Source organism: Melopsittacus undulatus, chromosome 3 (assembly GCF_012275295.1).
Source record: "Melopsittacus undulatus isolate bMelUnd1 chromosome 3, bMelUnd1.mat.Z, whole genome shotgun sequence".
NCBI lineage: Eukaryota > Metazoa > Chordata > Aves > Psittaciformes > Psittaculidae > Melopsittacus > Melopsittacus undulatus.
Window position 1 is genome coordinate 30108952 of NC_047529.1, and position 23031 is coordinate 30131982.

General features: G+C 41.5%; 2 protein-coding genes across 2 annotated transcripts in view; both read right to left on the reverse strand.

Annotated features, from left to right (window-relative positions):
* The window catches only part of RNF144A (ring finger protein 144A), a 66547-nt gene extending 57604 nt beyond the window's left edge, over nucleotides 1–8943 (reverse strand). The window contains exon 1 of the mRNA XM_034061034.1: nucleotides 8843–8943. The gene's annotated coding sequence lies outside the window, so the exon portion shown is untranslated. The remainder of the gene's footprint in view (nucleotides 1–8842) is intronic.
* A 1303-nt stretch (nucleotides 8944–10246) lies between these two features.
* Nucleotides 10247–18271, reverse strand: RSAD2 (radical S-adenosyl methionine domain containing 2). Its single transcript, XM_005153234.3, has 6 exons — nucleotides 17806–18271; nucleotides 17480–17641; nucleotides 16750–16979; nucleotides 14892–15041; nucleotides 13385–13417; nucleotides 10247–12835 (listed from the first exon to the last, which is right to left on the reverse strand). Exons 1-6 carry the CDS (start codon nucleotides 18155–18157, stop codon nucleotides 12671–12673), a joined length of 1092 nt encoding a protein of 363 aa, XP_005153291.1. The 5' UTR covers nucleotides 18158–18271; the 3' UTR covers nucleotides 10247–12670.
* Nucleotides 18272–23031: the final 4760 nt, after the last annotated feature.

Here is a 23031-nt window from a genome sequence, read left to right on the forward strand (position 1 = left end):
TTCCCACTCAAGCACTGGAACATTTGGAGAGCAGGCACAAAGGCTTTCCCTAACACAAAACACCTGAGTTCAGGTCTACAGCTTCCACTAAGAGCATTTCCCACATGCTTCTTCAAAGACCTACTTGCTGATGGTTGGATACTAACCTCCTACAGACTTTCAGCAACTTCCAAGAGCACAGACCACTCCCATCTTCCAAATCACCATCTCCAAATACCTGTTTAGAAGCAGGCTGCTCGCTTTTAGCTTCATGTAGTTATCAATAGGTTCTTTAAGCTGCTCTGTTCACTCAAACACTGACTTCCCTCCAACCTTATTCTGTGCTTGTTTTCCCCTTTCCCTCCCAAAGGGGAAACAGCCTATGTGAAGAAACGGGCTATTTTGACTTGCTAGCAGTTTTACACAGTCCTTAGCATAATGCAGGCAGCTACACAGGGTAAAGATAGGGCTGCTGTTGTTTCTGAAGCAATAAAGTTGTACTTTACTTACAGGTCATTTTCTTTCTTACTTTAGACTCACACACCACCAATTAACTTCTCATCTTAAGGAAACATTAAAGAAAAAAATGCCAAAGTTCATAAGGCATTTATCAGAAGTCTCTAAACTAGGAAAGATCTAGACCTTATCATAAACTGGCAGATTTCTACTATCTTTCATTTAAGACTACTCTCCTTAAATTTCTTTGATCATAAAGATTTCTTCCTTTTTTTTTTCTCCTCATATCAAAGTGCAGATACTATGAATTCTTCGAAACCTCAATAACGAGTAGGGCTGTCCAATTCCCATGTCACCCATGTTCAGGGAACCATATGAAAGCTCTCTTGGTATTGAGAAAAGTGGATTTTTCATGTTAGTTGAGGTGACTTTGATAAGACATTCTGATGTGCCTTCCCATGGATTGTTTTACCCTGGCACTCTCCAAGTCAAAATTTTAGTAACACTCTCTCCAAGGTAGTACAAAGACTGGTTGTTTTGTGGGGTTTTTTTTGTTTGATGGTTGGTTGGTTGGGTTTTTTTTGGGGGGGAGTGGGGGAATTGTGAGGAGTTTCTATTGTCTTCCAAAAAATAGCACCATCTTCATCCTTCTTCCACAGTTCAAGATCCAAATTAGTTGATACCAGAGTGAGAAACAGTTGTTTCAAATAAAATGATGTTTCAGTCTCAAGGGGTGAGAAGTTAGGCTGTATGAGAAAAGATACTAAGGTGAAAGGAAAAAACCCAAGATCCTGAATGACCCTACTGCCCTTCCAGTGATCCCTCCTGAAGCTGCCACTAACAGCAGTGTTGCCTGTCAGAAAAATGGTACATTGCTATTATTAGCACAATGAGATGACAGAATGGTTTGACTCTTCCTTACATTGGCAGTCATGTTGTATCATTCCATCCAAAAGTAACAATTCCCAGTAACAAAAGTAACAAGGACAGGCCTGGAGACCAGTACAGTAGAACTGTGAAGGAAAGGGAAACAAAACCCATGCGAACTTCTCAAACAAGAGAAAACAAAAGGGTGATTTTCCCAAGGAAGAGCAGCCCCTGAACACACCTTTACTATAATGTCACTGTAATAAAGTTTCATAGCAGTAGTCTAATTTGAAAGGTGGGGAACACAGCCATAAACATATTTCATTCAAATCTGTGATCTTCAGCTGTTTAAGGAGCTAATGGAAATGTGAAGTAACTGGTGAAAATATTTAGCTGTAACTGACAGTTTGCTAAAAAGACTATCACACTCTTTGGATTTATGAGTTGTTTAAGGATTTGCATAACTTGATTTTAAGCTCAATATCTAACGTGGAGTTAGAACTATATTGCTTCTCCCTCTGAAGTGAGATTCTTTTCAAAAGTAATGTCAACCTGGAACAAAATATGAGAGAAGTGGGGTATCACCCTCGTAATGTCTCTTTGGTGATGTAAAAGGGACAGTAAAATAAGCAAGAACTGTAAGTTTCACCTTCAGTAGCAGTCACTGGTAAAAGACTTGAGAATTTTCAGACATAAATCCACACAAAGCATGTGGCTGATGCTGCTGCTTCAATGGGATATCACATTATGGAAGAAAGGAGGTAAATATGAAAGGTAACATATTCTGACCACCACAGCAGCTGATGCCCAATGAGGTCAGCAATTCAATGCAAGCCAGGATCCAGTGGCATTTGCTCAGGAAGGAAGCAGAGGTGAGAAACTGCAGCGGAGAGGAGGATTAACTCACACTGAGGAGACTGGTGCCCTCAGAGCCACAGCAATGCAAAGTACAGGGCACAAGCAAACTGACATACTGAGCCAACAACAGCATGGACAGGTGCCAGGGTCTGCAACAGAGGTTAGCACAAGCCTTGCACAGTACAAATGCTCCTAACAATCTTTCCCAGGGCTGGGGACTGTCACATCACAAGATAAAGAAAAACAAACTAGCTTGGAGCCTTGAGAAAAAGCTTATACACTGCAGGTGTGTATGAATGGATGGGAATCCATGAACTTAAACCTTTAACTGCCTTCAGAGCTGCAAACGAGAGAATACACACTGCACCCTCAGGAACTGGTTGGCATCAACACATGTGGCAACTACAAAGTTCACCACCATGTTGTGCTTCACAACCTTTACAGATTTCATCTCCCAGTGAGATGAAGAGTTGCCTGGACTGCTTTAATGGAGCTTACCCAAGGCACAAAGGCTATGACCCCAGCAGAGTCTTAAGAGCAAGTCCAGGCTCAGCTGGCCCTGAGGATCAGCTGAAACTAAACCTCAAGGTGCAACATGCAGCCATAGCTACTCAGAGCTGGTACATGCCTTCTACAGCCACAACCATGGTTATCCTACCCTTGCAGCTTTACAGCTACAGTTAGTGAAACTTAGTGGATGTTGTCACTACATCTTTGCTACACACACAACTAGCAAGGAATAATTGACACAAGCATAACCTAGTAATTTAAAGTAGAGAGAAATGTCAACTGCAAGCCTTCCAAAACCCCAAGACGTATATCAGAAGTACAAATGCCATCAGGAAAAAACTAAAAGCTTTAAAATGGAGGACTTGAGTTTCTTTTCTTTTTTTTTTTTATTTAAATATGGATCACTTCTGAACAAATTTAACACATTTTACACATATCCTCAATGTGTACATGAGGTCAGAATTTTTCTCCACAAAAGTAAAAATGGACAGTACACAAAGGTAAGAGTAATGCAAAATTAATCTCAAGTTGATGTAGGTATTTTTTGTTTAGGCTCCAAATGCCCGACAACATATATATTAAGCATGAAGAAAGATGATAGAACAATATTAATCAAATCAGCATGAAGAAGCAAACAGAACATAAGACATATTCAACAGATATCTGTGTGCAAAACTGATAAGCTAATTGAAAGTGTCACACAGTATATGTTCATGTAAAACAAATACAGACAAGAAATATGAAAGTTTATGTTTCAGTTTATGCCCTATGAAGTCATATGATCCATTTGGAGAACAAACTTCATACAAGACCATTACAAGAACCCTAACAGTTTCTGGGAGTCTACAGAATTGCTATTAGAAGGCAAAAGAAGAAGAAAAAGAAAAATAAATAATAATAAAAAAGAGTTAAATAATTATTTTAACAAAAGGAAATTCACATAATCAGAACACTCAAATCCTGTATTAGAATATAACATTTAAGAATCAAATGAGCCTTTCCTTTCTCATCATGCACTTTCTGCAGTATTACAAAGCTATTTGAGGCTGAAGACTAAACACTTGCTCTTCCTGCATATTCAAATTCTTTTACAAAAATAGCCAAAGAGGAAGTAGCAGTCTAATTTGAAACAGGGTCAAAAAATAAGAGCACAATATAAGCTGATTCGTAAGCAACTGAGCCAGTAAAATCCAGTTTCCTAGGAATGTGTGTCAAAGTTTTAGGGAAAGTTCAGACTGCAACCTCTCCTTCAGCAGGCATACTTCCATCTGCCTAGGCTGCCTAATGCCAGGAAACTTGTAGGTTTATTGGAATAAACTTCTACCCCACTCACAGATGCAACTTGAATTGGTCAAGAGGTTTAAAAGTTACTAAGAGCAAAAGGCAGACATTCAGAGAAAGCTGCACATAGTCTATTTTCTCAGAAAAACAAGCTAAAATATATATACACAATCTGCTGATAGCTTGAATTTGCACTGTTACAAGACTGCACTGGAGACATAAGCCTGACCACACAAGTCACAGAGCATTGCCCTCATTCTGTCTGGATGGATGTATTTCTTAACACAGGCATAGTGATGAAGGGAAAACTATTACTTTAAGTAGCAACATTAAAAAAAATATATATATATATATATAAAAAATCAGAGTTAAACGACACACATTTTCCTCCTAAGTGGACATTAGCATTGCTAAAGTCCCAGGGACGAGTTATTTGGGCAGGGAGTGGGCTTTGCTCACCCACACCACCCTGCAAAGTCACTGTGGGCAGGCAGCCCTGCCTGAAAACTGTTGGGACTTCATCAGAATGGTTTGGAAGGGGACATTCAAAGATCATCTATTTTGACCCCCATGCCATTGGAAGTGTTCAAGGTCAGGCTACATGGGGCTTTGAGGAACCTGATCTGAAAGACGCCCTTGTGCATGCCATGGGGGTTAGATTAGATTATCTTTGAAGGTCTTTTCCAACCCAAACCATTCTGTGACTATGATCAGTGATAACCTCGCTTCCTCACTACTTCTGCTACTCTATCACAAACAGCCTGCATAGGTCTGACAGATCTTGTGAATACAAACTACCTGCAACAGCAAGAGGCTACTCAAGAGTCTGCACTGCTTGACAAAATTAAGGCTTTGTTATCAGCATACCCAAACCTGGACAGGATGCTCAAGGGTAATGTGCTGAGAAAAGACACACCAAAAGCCATAACGAGTGCTTCAGGAAAGCCAGTGTGGGTGGGACAGCACATGATCACTCTTGACAACTCTGCTGCATTTGCCCCTAGCAGACACTGCTTACAGAGAAATTTAAGGGTAAAAAATATTTTATATATGTATGAAATACATAATATAAATTAGAAAATATTATATATAAAATATGTTTATATATATATACATATATAATTAAAGGAGATTAATATCAGCAACATGAAGAAATCCACACATGTTCTCCTCTGTATGGATCCTCACTGGCAATAAAACATGAAGCAGACTGCATGGTAAACAACAATAGCAGAGATAATAAGCATAGGCAGAAGCTGATCACATAACAGATTATGGTGGGCCAATAAGAAAATATATTAAGGCAGCAATCTATTAAGTTCATCTTCATGTTCCTCACTAGCTTCATATAAGAGTCCTCCACAAGGGCTGGATGTGTACAACAGTTGCAGGTATTATCCAATTAATATCCAATTCTTATGCTGCATATGACCTATTTACTAGAGGCTGCAGTGGGGATGAAGGCAGGTCAGCTGGAACTTTTTCCAAGAACCACAGTGATAGCTTTCACAGACCACAGTTCTGTGTGGAGTTTCATGATAACAGGAAATAACCCCAATACTCCAGAAACAAAACAGACAGTAACATTTCCAATTGGAAGAGTATAAAGATTCCAAAGCTTTGGAACCTTGCTGCTCACAAGCAAAGCAGTGAGAAGTGCAAACCAAGTCGAGCATCCATATGTAGTAAAAAGTTATGCCAGAAACTGATAAGTTAGAATCTGTAATTTTCAGGACAACCTCCAAGGCTCACCTTCATTCATGAGTATTTCAGATGATTCTTTGGCTATCATACAGTAGAAAAGCTTATATTCAATAAACTTTAGTTCATTTCTTCAATTGTAAGTAATTTCTACTAAACAAACAGGATGTAGTTGTAAACTGCCGCAGTGATACCTGGAATATAACATGTAATGCAGCAGCCACCACTCGCTACTCTTTGAATGAAAATATGGAAATGATGCTATAAGAGGTAAATAACATTGTCTGGCCAAGACTGGAATCATCTGATGAGAATTTTTTCTTCACAATAAATAAGACTACTAGACACACTTGTTCACTTTCGCTTTTCATCATTTCCTTCAGCCTCTAAGAGCGGACACTGATGGTGTCACCACCATAAATGGCACCATCAGCAAACAATCAAGCTCTTTGAAAACCCATTTCATACTAGCACTGCCAACTCCAGTATCCACTGCCTGCATACACAGAAGAGCTGTAAGCACTTCTGATCTAATTATGAAATAGAAAAATCATTCCCATCACTTTGCAGCAGGCAGCCAAAGGAACAAGTGTATTTTCAACAGTTCCTCCCAGCTATCAGAAGTGAAAAATAGAAATTATCATTATGATCTTTTTGTCTGATCTCCTTCAAAAGGTCATGAGAAGATTAATATTATGAGCTCAGTTCTGCAAAGCAAAATAGAAAAGGATCCTGTCTTACAAAAATAACAGCTGATCTAAGTTAGACACAGCAGAACTGCTAAACCATTCAAACTGAGTGGTAGGTTGGTTTTTTATTGTTTTCCATTTCCTTTTTGTAACTCAAGATACAAATAGGAATACATTTAAAAGCAAATCTCCTTATCAAACCATAAACTATCTCAACTGCGCAACTATTAATACCACTCCACAGGAAACATGGTGGTAAATATAATAGCTTCCTATTCTCCTGCTACATTAGGTCCCCAGGAGGGAAAAGGTCTACATGTACACATCAAGCTGCAGGATGATCAGAGTTATTTTACCCTGAATCAGCACTGGGAAGGCAAACAACAGTCTTCTGCCAGCCTATGAGAGCATTCTTGTAAATACAGCAGATACACTGCAGCCATTCATACCCCCAGTGTGGTACTGCAGCCAAAACTCATAGTTAAGACAGCAGCCTTGTCCTTGTCCATTGGCTTAACTAAAAGTTGTAAAAAGTTATTAAAAAAAACAAACAAACAAACAAAAAAACACAGAAAATGTGACAAAGACTTGAAAAGTAGTACTGAAAAAAAAGTTACAAGCAAAAGCAGTTAAGCAAATATATAGGTTGGGTTTTTATTATTACAGAAATTATTGCATTAAAATACTGAAATATGCAAAGTCCAGGTTTTAAGTGAAGGTAACTTATACTACTGTACTTCAAGGGCAAAAACATACAACTGTTTGCAGATGGTAAACATGTGATTTGATCTAGCAGCTCCCAGAATAGGAATAAGGGTGATTTAGAAAGGAGGGGAAATCAACCCTTTGTTTTATCTAAAGCATGTCTCATTCAGAGTAGCTTTATCAGATTGAAACATCCGTCATTGTACTACTGTTTCAGTCACAGATGGTTTCTCCCCCTCATAATATACAGATTGTGCAAGAGGATAACGAAACACAATGGCTAAGGCAAAAGAGTGGCAGAGGTATGAAACTTCGCTGAGGCCAGGAGAAATCCTGTCTTTTTCAAATAGCTCCTAAACAAAAGCAAAAACTTCACTACAACCATCACTCTTATCTCACTTGATCTTGCTTCAGTTAGGTATTTAATAAACTTCAAGTCAGGTCACTTTGCCCTGGCATTACCAGGATGGAGCAATTTAAATTTTCCCACACTGAAAAGTCCAATCTAAGCATAAACATAGTTGCCCCTCAGCATAGAACATATCCACAGCCTCTTCTCCCACTCCCCACCCCTCTTCAGTACATCTCATGTCTGTAAGAGGAGCACACACAAGCAAAGTCCAGTAACCAGGAGTTTACAGTACCAATGTAATCTCTCCAGTAGTACTCTGCCCAAGAGCACTGACTTCAGCTGTGGCCTCTCCTGGGTCAGCACTGATAAACTGATGTAAAATGAAGCAATCCATTTCACAATGCTAACAGTTGTTTGGTTACACAAGGAACAATATAAACAAATGGATCTATATATATATATCATCATGCATGCTCGTTGTAAAACGCAGGATAATATGTTCCAGGGCAGAAATGACAGTACTTCCAAGAACACAGTGGAAACTCAAGCAGCTTCTATCTTATTCCACCAGTCTGCCCCATTGACACTCCCTATTCCAGCTCTACAGAAGAAACAAAAACAAAGTGACCCTAGGGCCTGATTTTTCAGGGCAAGATACCCTTGGTTTTAAAGGGCATTGGAGATTCAGGGAGTAAGGGAACAACCTTACTATCATACATACGCTTTTTTCCAACACATAAAAAAAAGTAAACGGCAGCATCTCTTCAGCGCAGTGAAGGAATGAAAAACACAACCACCAAAAAAAAAAACCACAACCCCAAACAAGTCCTATTCCTGCTTTTCCCACCCGTGCAACCGAAGCAAACCAGTCTGTTCTCAAACTGCACACTTCACTTGCATCTGACCACAGCGGCTGTAGATGTCAATCTACACCCCCCTTTCTCTTCATCCCCTCCAAGAGCGGCTATTGCACTCCAAGGCACTAGATCGTTTGACGAGGCTTTAGCTCACTTATGGCAATCACAGCGCAAAAAACACACGAGCCCAAGCAACCGTTTTCACTGCGTGCCCGGCAACACGCGCTGCAGGCAGCACCTACGGCAGCACCCTTCCTGGCCAGGTACCGCTCCCAGCACCGGCACCGCCGGTCCGCATCGAAGTGCCACCTCTCCGGCACAGGCGCACGGCAGAGCGGGAGCCGCGCAGTTTCTGCCCTCGCAGCACTCCTCGGGGGAGGCCCGCAGCCCGCCGATAGGCATGTGTGCGGCAAGCGGCAGCAGAACCCTTTACGTAAGGGGATGCGGCTGTCCCACCGCCGCTTCAGAGACACCGCCACCCCTCAGGGCTCAGCGGCGCGGGCGGAGGTTCCCCCACCTCCCGGCCGCACCCCTCCCGCCGCGCTCGGCTACCCCTCACAGCCCGCTCACTGCCCGGGTCGCCTTACCCAGCGGCTGCAGCCCCAGCCGAGGCGGGGCGGCCCGCGGAAGGTGCGCGACACCCCGCGCTATCCCGCTGCCCCAGGCATGGTGTTCCCCCGCCGCGGGGCCGCAGTGTGCGCGACCGGCGCCGCTCCCGGGCTTTTCTCCGGCGGGGGCGCAGGAGGTGTGGTGAGGGCGGGCGGGGGCGGGCGCGCCCGCAGCTGGGCGGGCGCCATTAACCGCCGCGCCGCCGCCGCCTGCTTTGAAGCAGCCGCCCAGCTCCACCGCGCCAGGCACTGCGGCGCCCCCTGGCGGCGGCGGCGGGGGGCGCCTCCCTGCCCGGCGGGCGCGGGGATCCCGGGATTTCCCTCTTGGCAGCCCCGGGCGTGTTCCCTGTGTGTTCCGAACAGCGTTCTCCCTGGGTGGGCCGAGCTGTGCAGAGCCGCGCAGCGCTGCCGGTTTTCCCATGTTGCTTTAATTTATTCCACGGACGCGCGTCTCTGGTTGCTCTAGTGTGACGCTCCCCAGCCCAGCATATCTTTCAGCGGCAGGAGAGAAACAATGGGAGATTGATTTTACGAAGGAGGGCAGAAGGGTTTGCTCTCTGGCAAGAATAGGAAGGAGGTAAACATAAGGAAACTGTGATGGGCATGGCTATTTTGCAAGCAGTGCTTCGCAAAACCAGCTGCTTTCCCGTTGTTGGTTGATGTATGGAGCAACCACCGGCTTTCTTCTGTAACCCCGAGATGGGGAGATGAGTAAAGAGCTGTCTGGTTGGTTTACACTCTTGCCTGACCCATCGCAGGGGTGACAGCACACAGCAGCCTCCGGGAGCACCACGGTCAGAGAATCGCAGAAGCTGTAGCGCATCTGGCTGCAGCTCTGCTTCTGTGTACCTTCACTCCACTACAATACCCAGGGAAAAAGATGTCAAAAGCAAGGAGGAATGAAAAGCTTAAGCCTCCCATCACAGACAACCAATTACTGAGAAAAGCTCAATTTCAGGCTGCCTAGTACAAGAGTTGATACTGCAGCCTGGAGACCGATGAGCTTTAAAGTCTTTATGCCACTAAATTGATTATCCTTTCTCTCTTATTTACCATAGCAGATCATCTATTTTTGTCCTCAGATATTTATGGATAGCTGTGGCTTTTGTAACACCTGTCATCCAAACAGCACAAGATGTTTTAACCATCTTCTCCCAGCACAGCCCAGTCCACTCAAGCTTGTAACAAATGCTGTTCATCACAAGGAGAATCACCGCTATTGTTCTTCCTTTCGGTCTAGATGCCCTTGGCACCATGCAAAAAGCTCCTTGTGTTAACTACAGACTGCACCCAGAATTACAGCTCTCTTGCACATGCAGTCACACATTCTGCTAGTCTGGTTCTGAGTTATATAAAAAAATCATAGTAATAATATGGACAAACTTAAGAAAATAGATACATTTATTGAAATGTGCAATGTAAAATATTTGGCACTAATTATGTGACACCATCATTTAAAAATTCCATTATTTGTGACATTGAAATATACTTCATGCTGAAAAAGAAGTCATCTTAAAATACATCTTAAATGACAGTTTTACTCATTGCCCAAGTTATATTCATAATTGTAACTGAGGTTATTCTCCCAAACACTCATTCATAACAAATTTTACAAATTAACAGCTGCATAATGTTAGCAAAATACAGTAAAAGTTCCTTCCCACTTCAGCATCTTTAGCAAGCCCTTGGCTGCAGTACCAGGAGATTACACACGAAAATGCAATTAAGCGTATCTGTGTTTACAGGACTTTAAGAGTCAAATCATGACTCTTAAGCGTCACAGTGTACATGTAATCTCTAAGCCTAGGAGTAGTTGTATATTAGTTGTCTAATGAAGTTGTCTAATTCGGTATTAATTTTCTAGCCCTATGCTGAAAGTTAGGCCTCAGTGCAAACTGAAAGCCTAAAGTCCATTTCTGGTCCAATGTGAACTGTGTTTATAGATAAAAAAAAAAAAAAAACAAAACAAAACAACAAAACTAGGTTAACCAAGCTGTAGCCAAGAATATTTTTGAGATTTTACACAAAAAAAAAATTGTATACAAAAAAAATACTGATAGCTATTCATTAACTATGGTGACTGTCTGTCAAAACATGTTACGCAAGTTCTTAATTTCCAATGTGCAAGACTATTACACAGAGCAGCAACTTTATCTTAATTCGGTTTGGTAACTAAAGGCAATGTAAAATCCTTAAGATTTTAAGAAGAGAAGGACTCAGAATATTCTGATAAAAGCCATCTTCAGTGTCTTTACATTATTTACTGGATTATCACATTTTCACCTCCAGTTTGTTTACTCTACAGCTTCCTCCGCAGGCACAGAGGAGCTCTTGCATCAAAAGAATAGCCCTTTACAGAATAAAATGCAAAGCAGAGAATGGCAGGATTTCTGGTTCTGAATGGGAGTTTGTGTGCCTCGCATCTGTGTGCTGTGATACAGCTGGCATTTTCTGCAGCAGCAGCAAGCTGGTAGATTTACTGGTACATTGATGCACTAAATCTTTCTCCATGCTGGGACTGGGCCAGTAGCAAAGGAAAATGCTTCTTTTCTATCATGCAGTGTAGATGCTGAGAAAGAGGCTGGGTTTAACATTTGAGCAATGGGAATGCAGAGGAAATCAAACCCCAGTTACATAAATTTGTGCTGCCCATACTCGCTACTCAGGCAGAACTCCAACTGAGGTCAGTGAAAGAGCTGCCAAAAGACTGTGGGGTTAATGTGTGTGGGCCACATTTTAAACGTCACTTAGTATTAATGCAAGAAAAAAAAATACTGAACTGTAAGTGCTTAGGAAGTGTTGTGATTGCAAAATGCAAAATACAAAGAGACAAAAGAGCACTAGAGACAGTATATTTAGTTAGGATAGTAAAAATAGAAACTGAAGGAATTATACATGGAAAAAAATTCACAGTGTATTCAGAGGTGCACTTTCATTTACTCAGAAGTAGCAGCTCCTACTTAAGCGCATTCCCCTACATTTAGGTGAATGCAAAACAGTCCTCTCAAAAATATAAAAAAAAACCCAACAAACTAACACTATCAGAAAAATGAAAGATATATTTTTCTCTACATGGTATATTTAATACATGCTGGTTCCCAACTGCTGCAAACATTTAAATTTATGAGACAGTCCAGGCATTGAGTGCAATGGACAGGATGAATGAGTAGCGGCAGCTCACTTCTGCTTTGTGCAGTACTTATCCCCATACTCTTCATACAGAGCATGGGGAGGGGGAAACTAATTAAGTTTGGAAAACTGTAATTATAAAGCCGTGACCGTTGCCAGAAAACCAAGAACGAGGGCGGTTTCCTAAGGACTGCCAGCTGGCCCTCTTGTGATCTAGCGAGGAACTGCAATCCACCTTTCCATATGAAGGAAGTAGACTAACGTTCCCCGTGAATAAATTCCACTTACCCATTCTTAAAGCTGTTTATAATGACTTAGACGTTGGGATGTGTTTTGGTTTGTTTTATGGCATGCACACTTACGTATTATCTTAAAATTGTTTCCTGTGTGACATTACATTAATGGTTTGCCCTTCATACAATGGACTAGAAAGTCGATCTCAGAGATCTGTTTATATGAAAGCTCTCAAGCTACTTGGTAATATTCACCCAAACAACGGCTAAGAACATAGTCTACATTCTAAAATATTAGCACATTCAAATACAGAACTATACTGTGTATGCCATATATGCAATACACCTAGTGTAGTTAAAAGCATTAGATACATATACATCCATGCACATATGCACACATCCATTTTCTTTACATAATGCACCTGTCCTAACTCAGTATATTGAGTTACCAGTCCAGTTTCATGTCTGCTTTACTCCACACATATTTTCCTCCTCTTTTTAGGAACATCTTCTCATCAAATCCACTGAATTTTATAGCTGCTTCTACACCAACATCTAGGATAGACTTGGAAGGCTCTTTCCGTCCATTTCTACAGTTCAGAAAACGCATCTGGAACATCAATAGATAAGATGTTAGAAAATCAGTTTGTAAAAGCTTAATTTTTCTACAGAATTGAACAAGTTGCTCTTTAATCCCCACAAAAGCCTGCACAAGTGCATGAACAGTTTCACTTAGTCCTTAGAAAGCTCAGAAGCTCACAGTCAGATACATCAACACATCTCAGCAGGAATAAAGCCTTAGCATAATTCCTAAAGATTAAAAGTTTCCTCTTCAGTTATAAGTAAACTAAGCAGACTCCTTGAAACTTAGCTTTCAGGATGAGTTCTGTATTTTTAAGAAAAACAGCAAAGTTGTCCTGCAAAGACATATATCTACACTTTCAGGTTTGTGATGCAATGATTATATATAAACCTGATGGCAATTTCTCCTTATGTCTTCTATTAAGTTCTTAATATGTTTGATGCGAAGATATTACATCTGTTCCTTGTACTACATGGTAAGTTATTTTATAGAATGCACAGTAAATTAATTTGGTTATCACTGTTGTACAGATATACATATTAGCAAACAAATACCAAGTATCAAACAAAAACTTACATATTCATCCAGAATGAGGTACGAATCCCTCATCTTTAATAGACCAAAAGAAAAAAAAATTAATATACAAATCAAAATTTGATTCTCATGAAACATCAAGGACAATACAAACAATCATTTGAAACAGGCAGTTTCTTACCACTATTTCAGTGAGCTTGGATCAAGTTTATAAAAATAAACTACAGGATTACTAGCAGGATTTAATTCATGAATAAACCAGTAACTCTTGGAATATTACGTCTCAAGTGTCTCATTGAAATGTGGGTACACAACTGGATAAAAGTGTTCTAAATAATATCCAACTTTTCTACTAACTTTTATACCAACAGAACTTACACTGGTTTGCATACAGGAATGATTATATAATATTCCAAACAAATAAAGTGGCCATTTAAGCTGAGGTGTTTAATTATTACCCAGCAGACAAAGGTAATCTCCCAGATCACAAAATGCCTCAAATGTTAGATTGTACAGTCCCACTTGTATGTCTTACATAGTAGAGGCAACTCAGCCTCCTCACTTGAGTTCTCCATACATTAAGAAATAAACTGTAAATGGAGAACCATAATCTTTGCGGAGGAAAAGGATCATCTCTCCCATTCCAATGGGAGATTTAAGAATTCCTGAGCTCGGGTCAACTTAGTAATTCCTCACTCAGTTCATAAACTTCCTTAACAGTGAGTTTTAGCTCTCCTCATATATGGGGTCATCTTACAAAATATCATGGGTTCCACCCTTAGGCATTGATGTCCTTTACTGCAGCTAATGTAAGCTGAATGGCAGCTCATCAAATTAACTGCTGGGCTCTGTAATAGCAACAGAAGTCTCCTTGTGAACAAAGAGCCTGAAAGTGTAGTCCAAAGGTGCTCAGATAGACAATGTTAAAACACAATTTTCTTGTGGAAGGGAGTACCCAGTAAGATATATCAGGCAAAAATACTAGTTCATGTTCCTCAGTACCCAATGTAATGCTGACTGGGATATCTTAGTTCATGCAGGTCAGAGACACTGTCATAGCATAACATCATGGTGAATCTCTATTAGGAAACTACGCTTGGAACATAAAGTTCATTTACATTAGCATTCAACTTTTTCAGATTATTGTGCCCTGGTGTGGAAGAATTATTCAATTCCAGAGAGCTTAAGTACTGTTTAGAGTTCACGTCTGAGCTGTGGAAAACTTTCTCCAGTTTCGGTGTCTACATCTATCTCACTGAGCAGAGGCCCACACAACACTGTGAGAGGACTCCCACTGGTTTCCAAAGGACTGAGATCAATGAGGTTTTACTCCTCTATTAATAACTTTGTGCTCAATAAAAATGCTTAAAGAAAATTGAAAACCTTGGCTTCCACCATAACAAATCCAGTTGCTGACAAAGTTGGACTGTGCTTCTTTGAAGCCAGCACTAATGGGGAATGTGTTAACTGCCATGAAAGCTTCTAGGTCCTTTCCATCTTTCCAAATTTATTTGAAAATAAAGTTACAAAAGGAAAGTTTCAATTTTACCTTCTGATTAGATTCAGGTACCAAAAAGGAGACATCTTTGTGACGATCCAGGAATTGTTCAAATTCTTCATCACTAATAACAAATCTCTCTGCTTCTCTCAGGGCATCCTCACCACTGTTCTCCCCTTCTATGAGCAGACACTGGAATACCTGAAGACAGAAGGCACCTGGTTAAGATTTTGTTTCTACTTGCCTTGAGGATAAGAGACTGTCATCATGGCAAAAACCTTCAGTTGTCTCAGTCTTTGATTTTTCTGTCAGTGGAGCCACACTCTTAGAAAGTGTGATAAGTGAATGCTACACGAAGGGAACAGTGAAGATTTGTTTGTAGCAAATTAACATTACATAGTCCCAAATGTAATTACACAGTAATGGTTCCTGATCAGGTTTCCACAGAAATCTTAACTGCTCTGGTCTTAATAAGAGCACAGATAATCAAAGCTCAAATAAACTTCTGATTGAACCTCAAATAGTATGGTTATATTATAAATGCCAGTAAGTACTATGTACAGTGCAGGCTATCAACTCAATCTTTATTCTTCAAGATTTTAACCTGATTGGTGACTGTAAGTTTAACTAGCTTCAGATGGTCAAAGGAAAGATAGGGATGACTCCCCAGAAACAAAATGTAACAGTTTGTCTACTTAACAGCCTCCTTCTAAAAGTCAAGTCCTCAAATAGGAATTCAGTATAGACTTTGGGGGGGTGGGGGGGGGGGGTGGGAAGATGCCTTTGTCATCAATGTGTCCTGTAACCCCAGTAAGAAAGTATAACAGGAAGCTTGATAAATATTATGATGTATGTCATATTTTCCTTACAGCCCTTTAGTAGGAACAATATTTCACTTACAGATTTTATTTTTTTTTTTCTGGGAAATCATGTGTGTATACCAGTTTTCATGAAGCAAATAATGTGATATTTCACCACAAGTTCCCCCATATTTATAAGTCACAGTATATCTACCCATTTTCAAATTGATAACATAATGTATTTTATACACTTCTAGTAGGAAATACAATCTCAGAATCACAGAATGGTTGAGGCTGGAAGGGACCACTGGAGATCATCTAGTCCAACCTCCCTGCGCAAGCAGGGTCACCTACAGCACATTACTCAGGATTGTGTCCAGATGGGTCTTAAAGATCTCTAGGGAAGGAGACTCTACAACATCTCTGGGCAACTTATTCCAGTACTCAGTCACCCTCATAGTAAATATGTTCTTCGATCAGGTGGAACTTCCTTTGGTTTAGTTTATGCCTGTTGGCTCCCAGGTGCAGGACCCTGCACTTACCTTTGTTGAACTTCAGAAAGTTCTTTTCTGCCCATCTCTCCAGCCTGTCTGGATCCTTCTGAATGGAAGTGTGTACAGCACTCTGGGGTATCAGCCATTCATCCCATTTATGGAGGAGTTGTAATATATGCACACTAACCACTAATACTCTAATACACTAATATGGAACATTAATGTCTAATGGACACTTATATATTGCTAATGATGTATTAACTCTAATGTATCATTGTACACTTTTCCTCGTTTTCTCTGCGCCATGACACATTTTCAAATGTTAAATACCTTCTATCTTATTTTTAGTATCATAAAACCCCCTAGGTTTACATACACTGAAACAATAATTTCCAATACAATAAGAAAATATTATTGACATACTGGGCTCCATTTAACTGCAGAAAAAGACAGAACTTGTCTCAACACCACATAACACAGAGAAGAAATCCACTAACAAGCAGACCAAGCTGAAATTGGAGATCTGCCTGAGGTCATTTGAGGTTCAGACAACTCCAGGACTTCATAATTACTTTTCTCTGAACATGAAACCTATGGTATACACTACTTTCTTACCTTCCAGCGGACGGGGTTGAGTGCCTTGATCTGCTCATTCATATCTTCCTCAACATTAAATCTGTTGATTACGGAATTTATTTTGAAAGCAACAGCATATTCTCGGCACCATTTTCTCAGCTTATGCAGATTTTCCACATGGTTCTTCTTTCCTTGACCACGGCCAATTAAAACATTGACATTCTCATCAAAACTATCACATGAAATTGCCAGAATGTCTAAATATTCACCTGAAAGCAAGTTTTAAAAATTGATTAATATTCAGTCCCTCAGAAGCTGTCAGGACTGTGCCCATTTTCACTTCCTTGTGATATGTCACAAAGCACCTGAAAATACAGTTTTGTGGAGTCACCACATGAACCACAAAAACCACAGCTGCAGCACCAAAACAGAGCCAAAACAGACATTTTGTGTGTGCATGTGTCCGTGTCCTCAGCTATGAAGATAGTTTGAGCTATTACTTTATTATACTATTATACCAAAGAGGTACTAGTACAAACCGCCTGTGTTGAAAATGTACATTCAAGAATATTTCAGCAGTATTTAAGTTTGGTTTGCATTTACTAAAAATTAACCTATAAATGAACTAAATCATTTACTATAAATGAACTAAACCATCTCCCACTTGCATCAAAGCCCATCTTTTGTTGAGGCTGCCCAAAGGAACTCTCAAACCCCGAGAAGCTCCCAAGCCCCGCCAGTGCTTCTCTGCACAGCAGTTTTTCCTTACCATACTTCTTGAACCACCGTTCTCTAATCAGACTGCCGTTGCTGACAATGCTGACGCTTGGTAGCTTCAAGTCCTGCTTGCAAAAATGGACCAGTTTGCCTACAAATTCCCCTCTGTCCTGAAGAAACGGTTCTCCTCCTGAGAAGTTTATTTTCTCCATTCCTAGAAAAGGACCAAAGAAAGATGCTATGAACCTCAACCTACCTGTTGCTCATTCCTTCCACTCGCTATCTTTACCCGACCTCAGCAATATGAAGAGGGGCACACCCTGGGATAACTTTCCCCACGCCATTTCGGCCTGCTGCTCATCACCCAGCCAAACTCGCCTGCTTCCTTGAGCATCGCCAGCCCCCTCTTGGCCTCCTCCAGAGGCAGCACGAAGGAGGTCTTGGCTGTGTGGAAGCAGAAGCCGCACTTGTAGTTGCACTGCCGGGTGAAGTGGTAATTGACGCTGGTGGGCGTCAGGGACGCGTCGCAGTCGTCGTCCCGCTCCTGTCGGGGTCCCGCCGGGGAGACAGGGCTGAAGGCCGAGACCCACCCCCAGCCGGGTAGGGGCAGGGAGAGGGGCCGAGAGAGGGGCGCCAGGCTCCAGCACAGCGCGCACAGCCGCCCGCGCAGCGCCGCCAGCACCGCCCGGGCTACCGCCAGCGGCAGGCGGTATAGCGCACCCAGCTGCATGGCTCAGCTCCGCTCCTCTGCGCTACGCTGCGCTTCACTTGGATCCGCCTGCGCTCGGCTCAACTCGGCTCGACCAGGCTTGCTTTGGCTTGACTTGGCTTGGCTCGGTTAGGTTCGACCCTGCTCGGCTTGCAAGCTGCAGCGAAGCGCCGGTCGCTCAGCGCTTAAAAAGCGACGGCCCCGTCTCCTCCCGCCCCATCCCGCCGTTCTGGGGCGTGGGGAAGCAATCGGTTTCGTTTTCCTTTCTCGCAGAAGGGAAACTTGGCCAGGAATCGGTGTTTTCGTTTTCTCGTTGTGCTACACCCACATTCCCCCCTCGCTTTTCTGCCCCAGACCCGTATAACTTGGCTGAGTGCCATCGTGAAACCCGTCGAGTGCTCAGGCTGCTGACTGGTTTGAGCACGTCTAGCATCTAAGTACCCCCTTTAATGTGTGTGGACTCCGTGGCTTCAGTTCTTCTGGTCAAAACCGGTGTGACTCTTGAAGCAGGGGGAAAGCTGAGCTAGTGTAACTATGCTTCATCTTTCTCAGAGACAGCCAAGAGCTGTTTAAAAAGGTTTTCATTGCAGAGCACTCCAGGTTAGGGAGCTTGATGACTTCAGATTCATGAACAGAAAATACATGAAGGTTCATTAATTCTTGGTCTCCCATACTGCCTAAAGCACCTCAAGCAAAGCTACTGCACCAAACTGAAAATAGGTTTAGTCTTAAAAGCAGGAAAAGTTTGTACCTCTGTGAACTGACATGTTGGTGGGGCAGATGACTGCCCCTCATGATAACACCAGGAGAGACTGAGACTAAGCTGCCAGTTCCCATCTTCCTTAATTCCTCAGTGGCAGGGCAGCCGTTGCTGGAGAAAGAACACGTCCACCAGTTGCTATTAGCACTCCCAGTGGGTCTAGGCACACCCAGAGGTCCTCCACTGCTTTTCAGCCTCACACTGCCTTCAGCCAGTCTGTCCTCTTTCTCACATGGGCAGTTTAATGTTTCTGTTGCTGCCATACTCGAATCTCAACGCCAACTGCATGTTGGCTATGGCAGGCTTAAAGAGGAGCTTCACTCACTTCCATTGGCCTGCAGAACTGCTAATGTAGCAGGAGAATCTTGTCTTCATATTGACTCTTTTTTTTTTCCCCTTGGAAAAGGGGTATCAGAGCTAGCTTCATCCTGTTCACAAACTTTAATAGGAAACAAAATCTGCTTGTGAATAAAAACTGTTTCTTTTATTAGTGCTGTCATTTGCTATTCTAAAATTCCCATCACCTTTTCTTCACTTTCCTGGAGATGATCTACTGACTCAATAATGTCTGGGTCAGTGAATAATGGGGATTTGGTTTTTCCCTTCAGCCAATTTATACTGTTATCTCTACCAGCTGTTTCTTACTGGAATGCATTCATGCCATAGGGCAGGATGGGAGGCTTTTTGCTGTGTCTAACCCCGGTAATGCCACCTCGCAAATGTATAATGATGCAACATGGTGCAAAATATCTCTGTTCCTGAGGCTTTCCAGAATTGTCTCAGAACTTGTTGTCAGCGAATAACCATGGGCGGAATTATCCATGTGCCCTTAAGTTCCTTGAGGCTGAGACTGAAACCTGACTTTGAAGTTGCTTCTTGGTTGTTTCAGTGTTTCAATTAATTTGGTAAAGACTGCTATTTCCCCCTCTCTCCATACATCCCTTCTTCTCTATGTTAGGAACTCTACCCCATTTTGTATCTTCTTGGCCCAAATTCAGATTCCTTTCTCACCTCATTTCTAGCTTTTGTTCATATAAAATTGAGCCAATGCAGATGTAGGGACTATAGCCTTTCTCCATCGTATGAGCTGGAAAACTTTTCCTAGGAATACTTCTGATAAGCGTAAGAACTTAAAAGACAATCTCAACACTGCAGATATTGGATCTCAAGAAATACTGTGCTGTATATGATTATATACATGTATGTATATATTCACATATATGTATGCCACCAAGTTCATGAGCACTGCCTATAGCTTTGTATAGAGATCTTACTGCAGGTAAAACATTTTCCTTTGGCTCACCCTGTCTCAGAAACTTTCCTGACATTCTGAAAGGCTGGAAATTGCAGAAGATACACCGAGGCTGGCACAGTGACCTAGACCTAATGCAGCCTCGGCCCTGATCTTGTTGCATGGTGCCTCAGCTGCTAGGGAAAGCAAATTCTTGACATGAGCCAGTAACACAAATAAGGTTAATATAGGAGCCATTATCACGTCACCTTTGACCAACACAGGTGGTCCAAGGACAACCAGAGAAGCCACGCAATGGCAGATGTAGTTTTTAGCATTTGATTAACATATTATTTCTTGATCGACTCCCATCTGGAAATTATGTCTTCCCTGTTAGCACCTGCAGCACCATAAATGGGATTCTGTCAAGGACCTTGTACTTGCAGTGACTGACCCCTCCTTGGAATGCAGTCCAAGGAAAATTACCAAAGTTAAAACCCACATGCAAATTAAGTTCTGAAACACATGATATAAATACACCGATTAGGCACATTTGAAAGAAGCCCACCATGGACCCTTAGTGGTGTATATATGATCTCCACCTCAGGGAGTATATAAAGACATGAGTCCTAGAATCTGGGCCAAGATCATAGAATAATAGACTCATAGAGTACCAGGTTGGAAGGGACTTCAGGGACCATCTTGTCTGACCTTTATTGGCAACAAGATGTTGGGAGAAGAATCCTTCTGGGTTTGTTCCATACTCTTCTCCAAACATCTGGCACTGGCCACCAACAGTGGTCAGAAGATGAGGGTGTCTTGGCCTAATATGATGCTAACTTCTATGTTCTTATGATTTTACACCCAGACCTTTGTCCTTACTGGAAGGCTCTTTACTGGTGTTCTTGAAAGCTTGTTGTGCATCAAAACAGCTGTGTTCTATTTGTGTCTGTTTTATGTACCTACGCATTTAATGGGCCTTCAAACATAAGTAATTCCTGCTTATGTCTCTGCTGTTTATCTACATTACAGGGCTATGCACTGAGGTATATTTTTAAAGTGTTAGGTTGATTAATTTGGGGCTTTTTTTTCCTCTTTTTTCACTTTGGGTAGATCAAAAAGGTTTTTAGTGGTTATATGGCTCTTCCCTGTAACTATATCCAAACACAGTGAATGTTCAGAGATGTGAAGAGGCACCAGAACTGTGTTTTTCACATAATTTGCACATTTGCTTTTCAGCATCATTTCATACTATAGAGAAGACAAAATTATAAAGGTCCTTGTGAAGAAACTGAAAAATACTTCCCATTATTTAATTTCAAGACACTCCTACTCCCTGCACTGATTTTAAATACAAAGACTTGTCTTGGACCTAAAAGGCAGCTCTCTTCTATATTTTTGACTGAACTGTTTCTGTATAATCTGATAGGAAAGACCTAAAATCTTGCAAGAAGATACTTTTAAGTAATTAGCCAGGAGGACAGACATCATGTGTCTGTTACAAATGATCTCATAAGCATATTATAAATACGTAAAAAGGCACCACTGACTTGTCTCATGAATGCTTGTAAACAAGATTGTATCAAGGCAGTGGGAGGGGAAATAGAAAATGAAAGTCAGCTCTCCCTTTAGACAGTAGGGAGGGGAAAGGCAACAGTGGCATCTGGAAAACATTAGAAACGAAGAGCAAGGGACCAGGCAGGTCAGTGAGGAACATGGACAGCTTTTAAATGCTTTTGCAATGAAACTTGGCTGCAAGTCAATTGGACCTCAAAAAAACCGAATAAACAGAAAAGCTGCAGATAAGCTTCAGTGTAGAGAAAGATACGGTGGTGCACATAGGAAAGAATAATTGAAACCCTGAGTATACAAGGTATTGAGCTTGGCAGTGGCACTGGGATCTCAGGAAAGAGATCTTGGAGTCACTGTTGCTACCCCTCTGAAATCAATGACTCTATGAGGGACAATAGAAAACAAAAAGTCAGCAAAAAGCTAAGTATCACCCAGAAAGTTATTGAGAGCAAGGCAGGTGGCATCCTTTCGTTGCTCTGTGAAACTTCAGTATTTGTAGCCATACCTTAACTAGTGGTACAGTTCAGATCTCCACATCTCATCAAGGACCTCACAGAGTTAGGGAAGTTTTTCTTCTATATAAATGTTTTAGGGATGAATCAGCTGTCTTCAATATATAGGCACTCTTATTTCTGATGTGAAAAAGCTGAAGAGGAAATCTGAATGAGCCTTACAAAATCATGAAGGTGATAAATAAACCAAATATTGAACTGTTAATAACCAAAATTAGTAATGTTACTAGAAGAGGCACTTATTGAAGCAAGTAAAATATGAGTTTCAAGCTTATAAAAGAAAATTGGTTTTATGCAAGAGGTGCATTGCTGGAATGTGAGACCATGCGGTTTTATGGAGTTAGACTCTATTGTGGAGTCAGAAAGGGATTTAAACAGATGGCTGAGCAAGGGTCCATAAATAGGTGCTAAAAGAAAGAGATGAAGATGTGCTGTCAAACATTCCTAATTTGTTGACTGTGGATGCTGTAGGAGCATAAGAACTAGGATAAGAGACCACGGATACTCCAGGCTTTTGCACAGCATGTCATTCTGCCAGACAAAATATTGGACGAGAAGAGGCACTAGTCTGATTCAGTAGTGCATATTAATATGTACTTAAAATTGCCATCTATTGGTGTCTTCTATAATGAATGGTATTTTATACTGTGTCTTCTGGCATCCACACCCACCTGCCATGGCCATGCATATGAGTGAGGTGGAATGACATAGGAGTTCTCAGGCATAAAAAAGGGCATATTTTCCCTTAAAAAAAAAAAAGGCCAGTTTTAGTACCGGCTTCTGAGACTGTGTTCAGGAGCCTTCAAGGCTGTGTTCCAGT

Coding starts and splice junctions, on each gene's coding strand:
- RSAD2 (XM_005153234.3), bottom strand. CDS start 18,157: ATGCAGCTGGGTGCGCTATACCGCCTGCCGCTGGCGGTAGCCCGGGCG. Junction 13,418..14,891: donor TACCTGAATCTAATCAGAAG/GTAAAATTGAAA, acceptor GGTCTATTAAAG/ATGAGGGATTCGTACCTCAT. Junction 12,836..13,384: donor ACCTCATTCTGGATGAATAT/GTAAGTTTTTGT, acceptor TTGATGTTCCAG/ATGCGTTTTCTGAACTGTAG.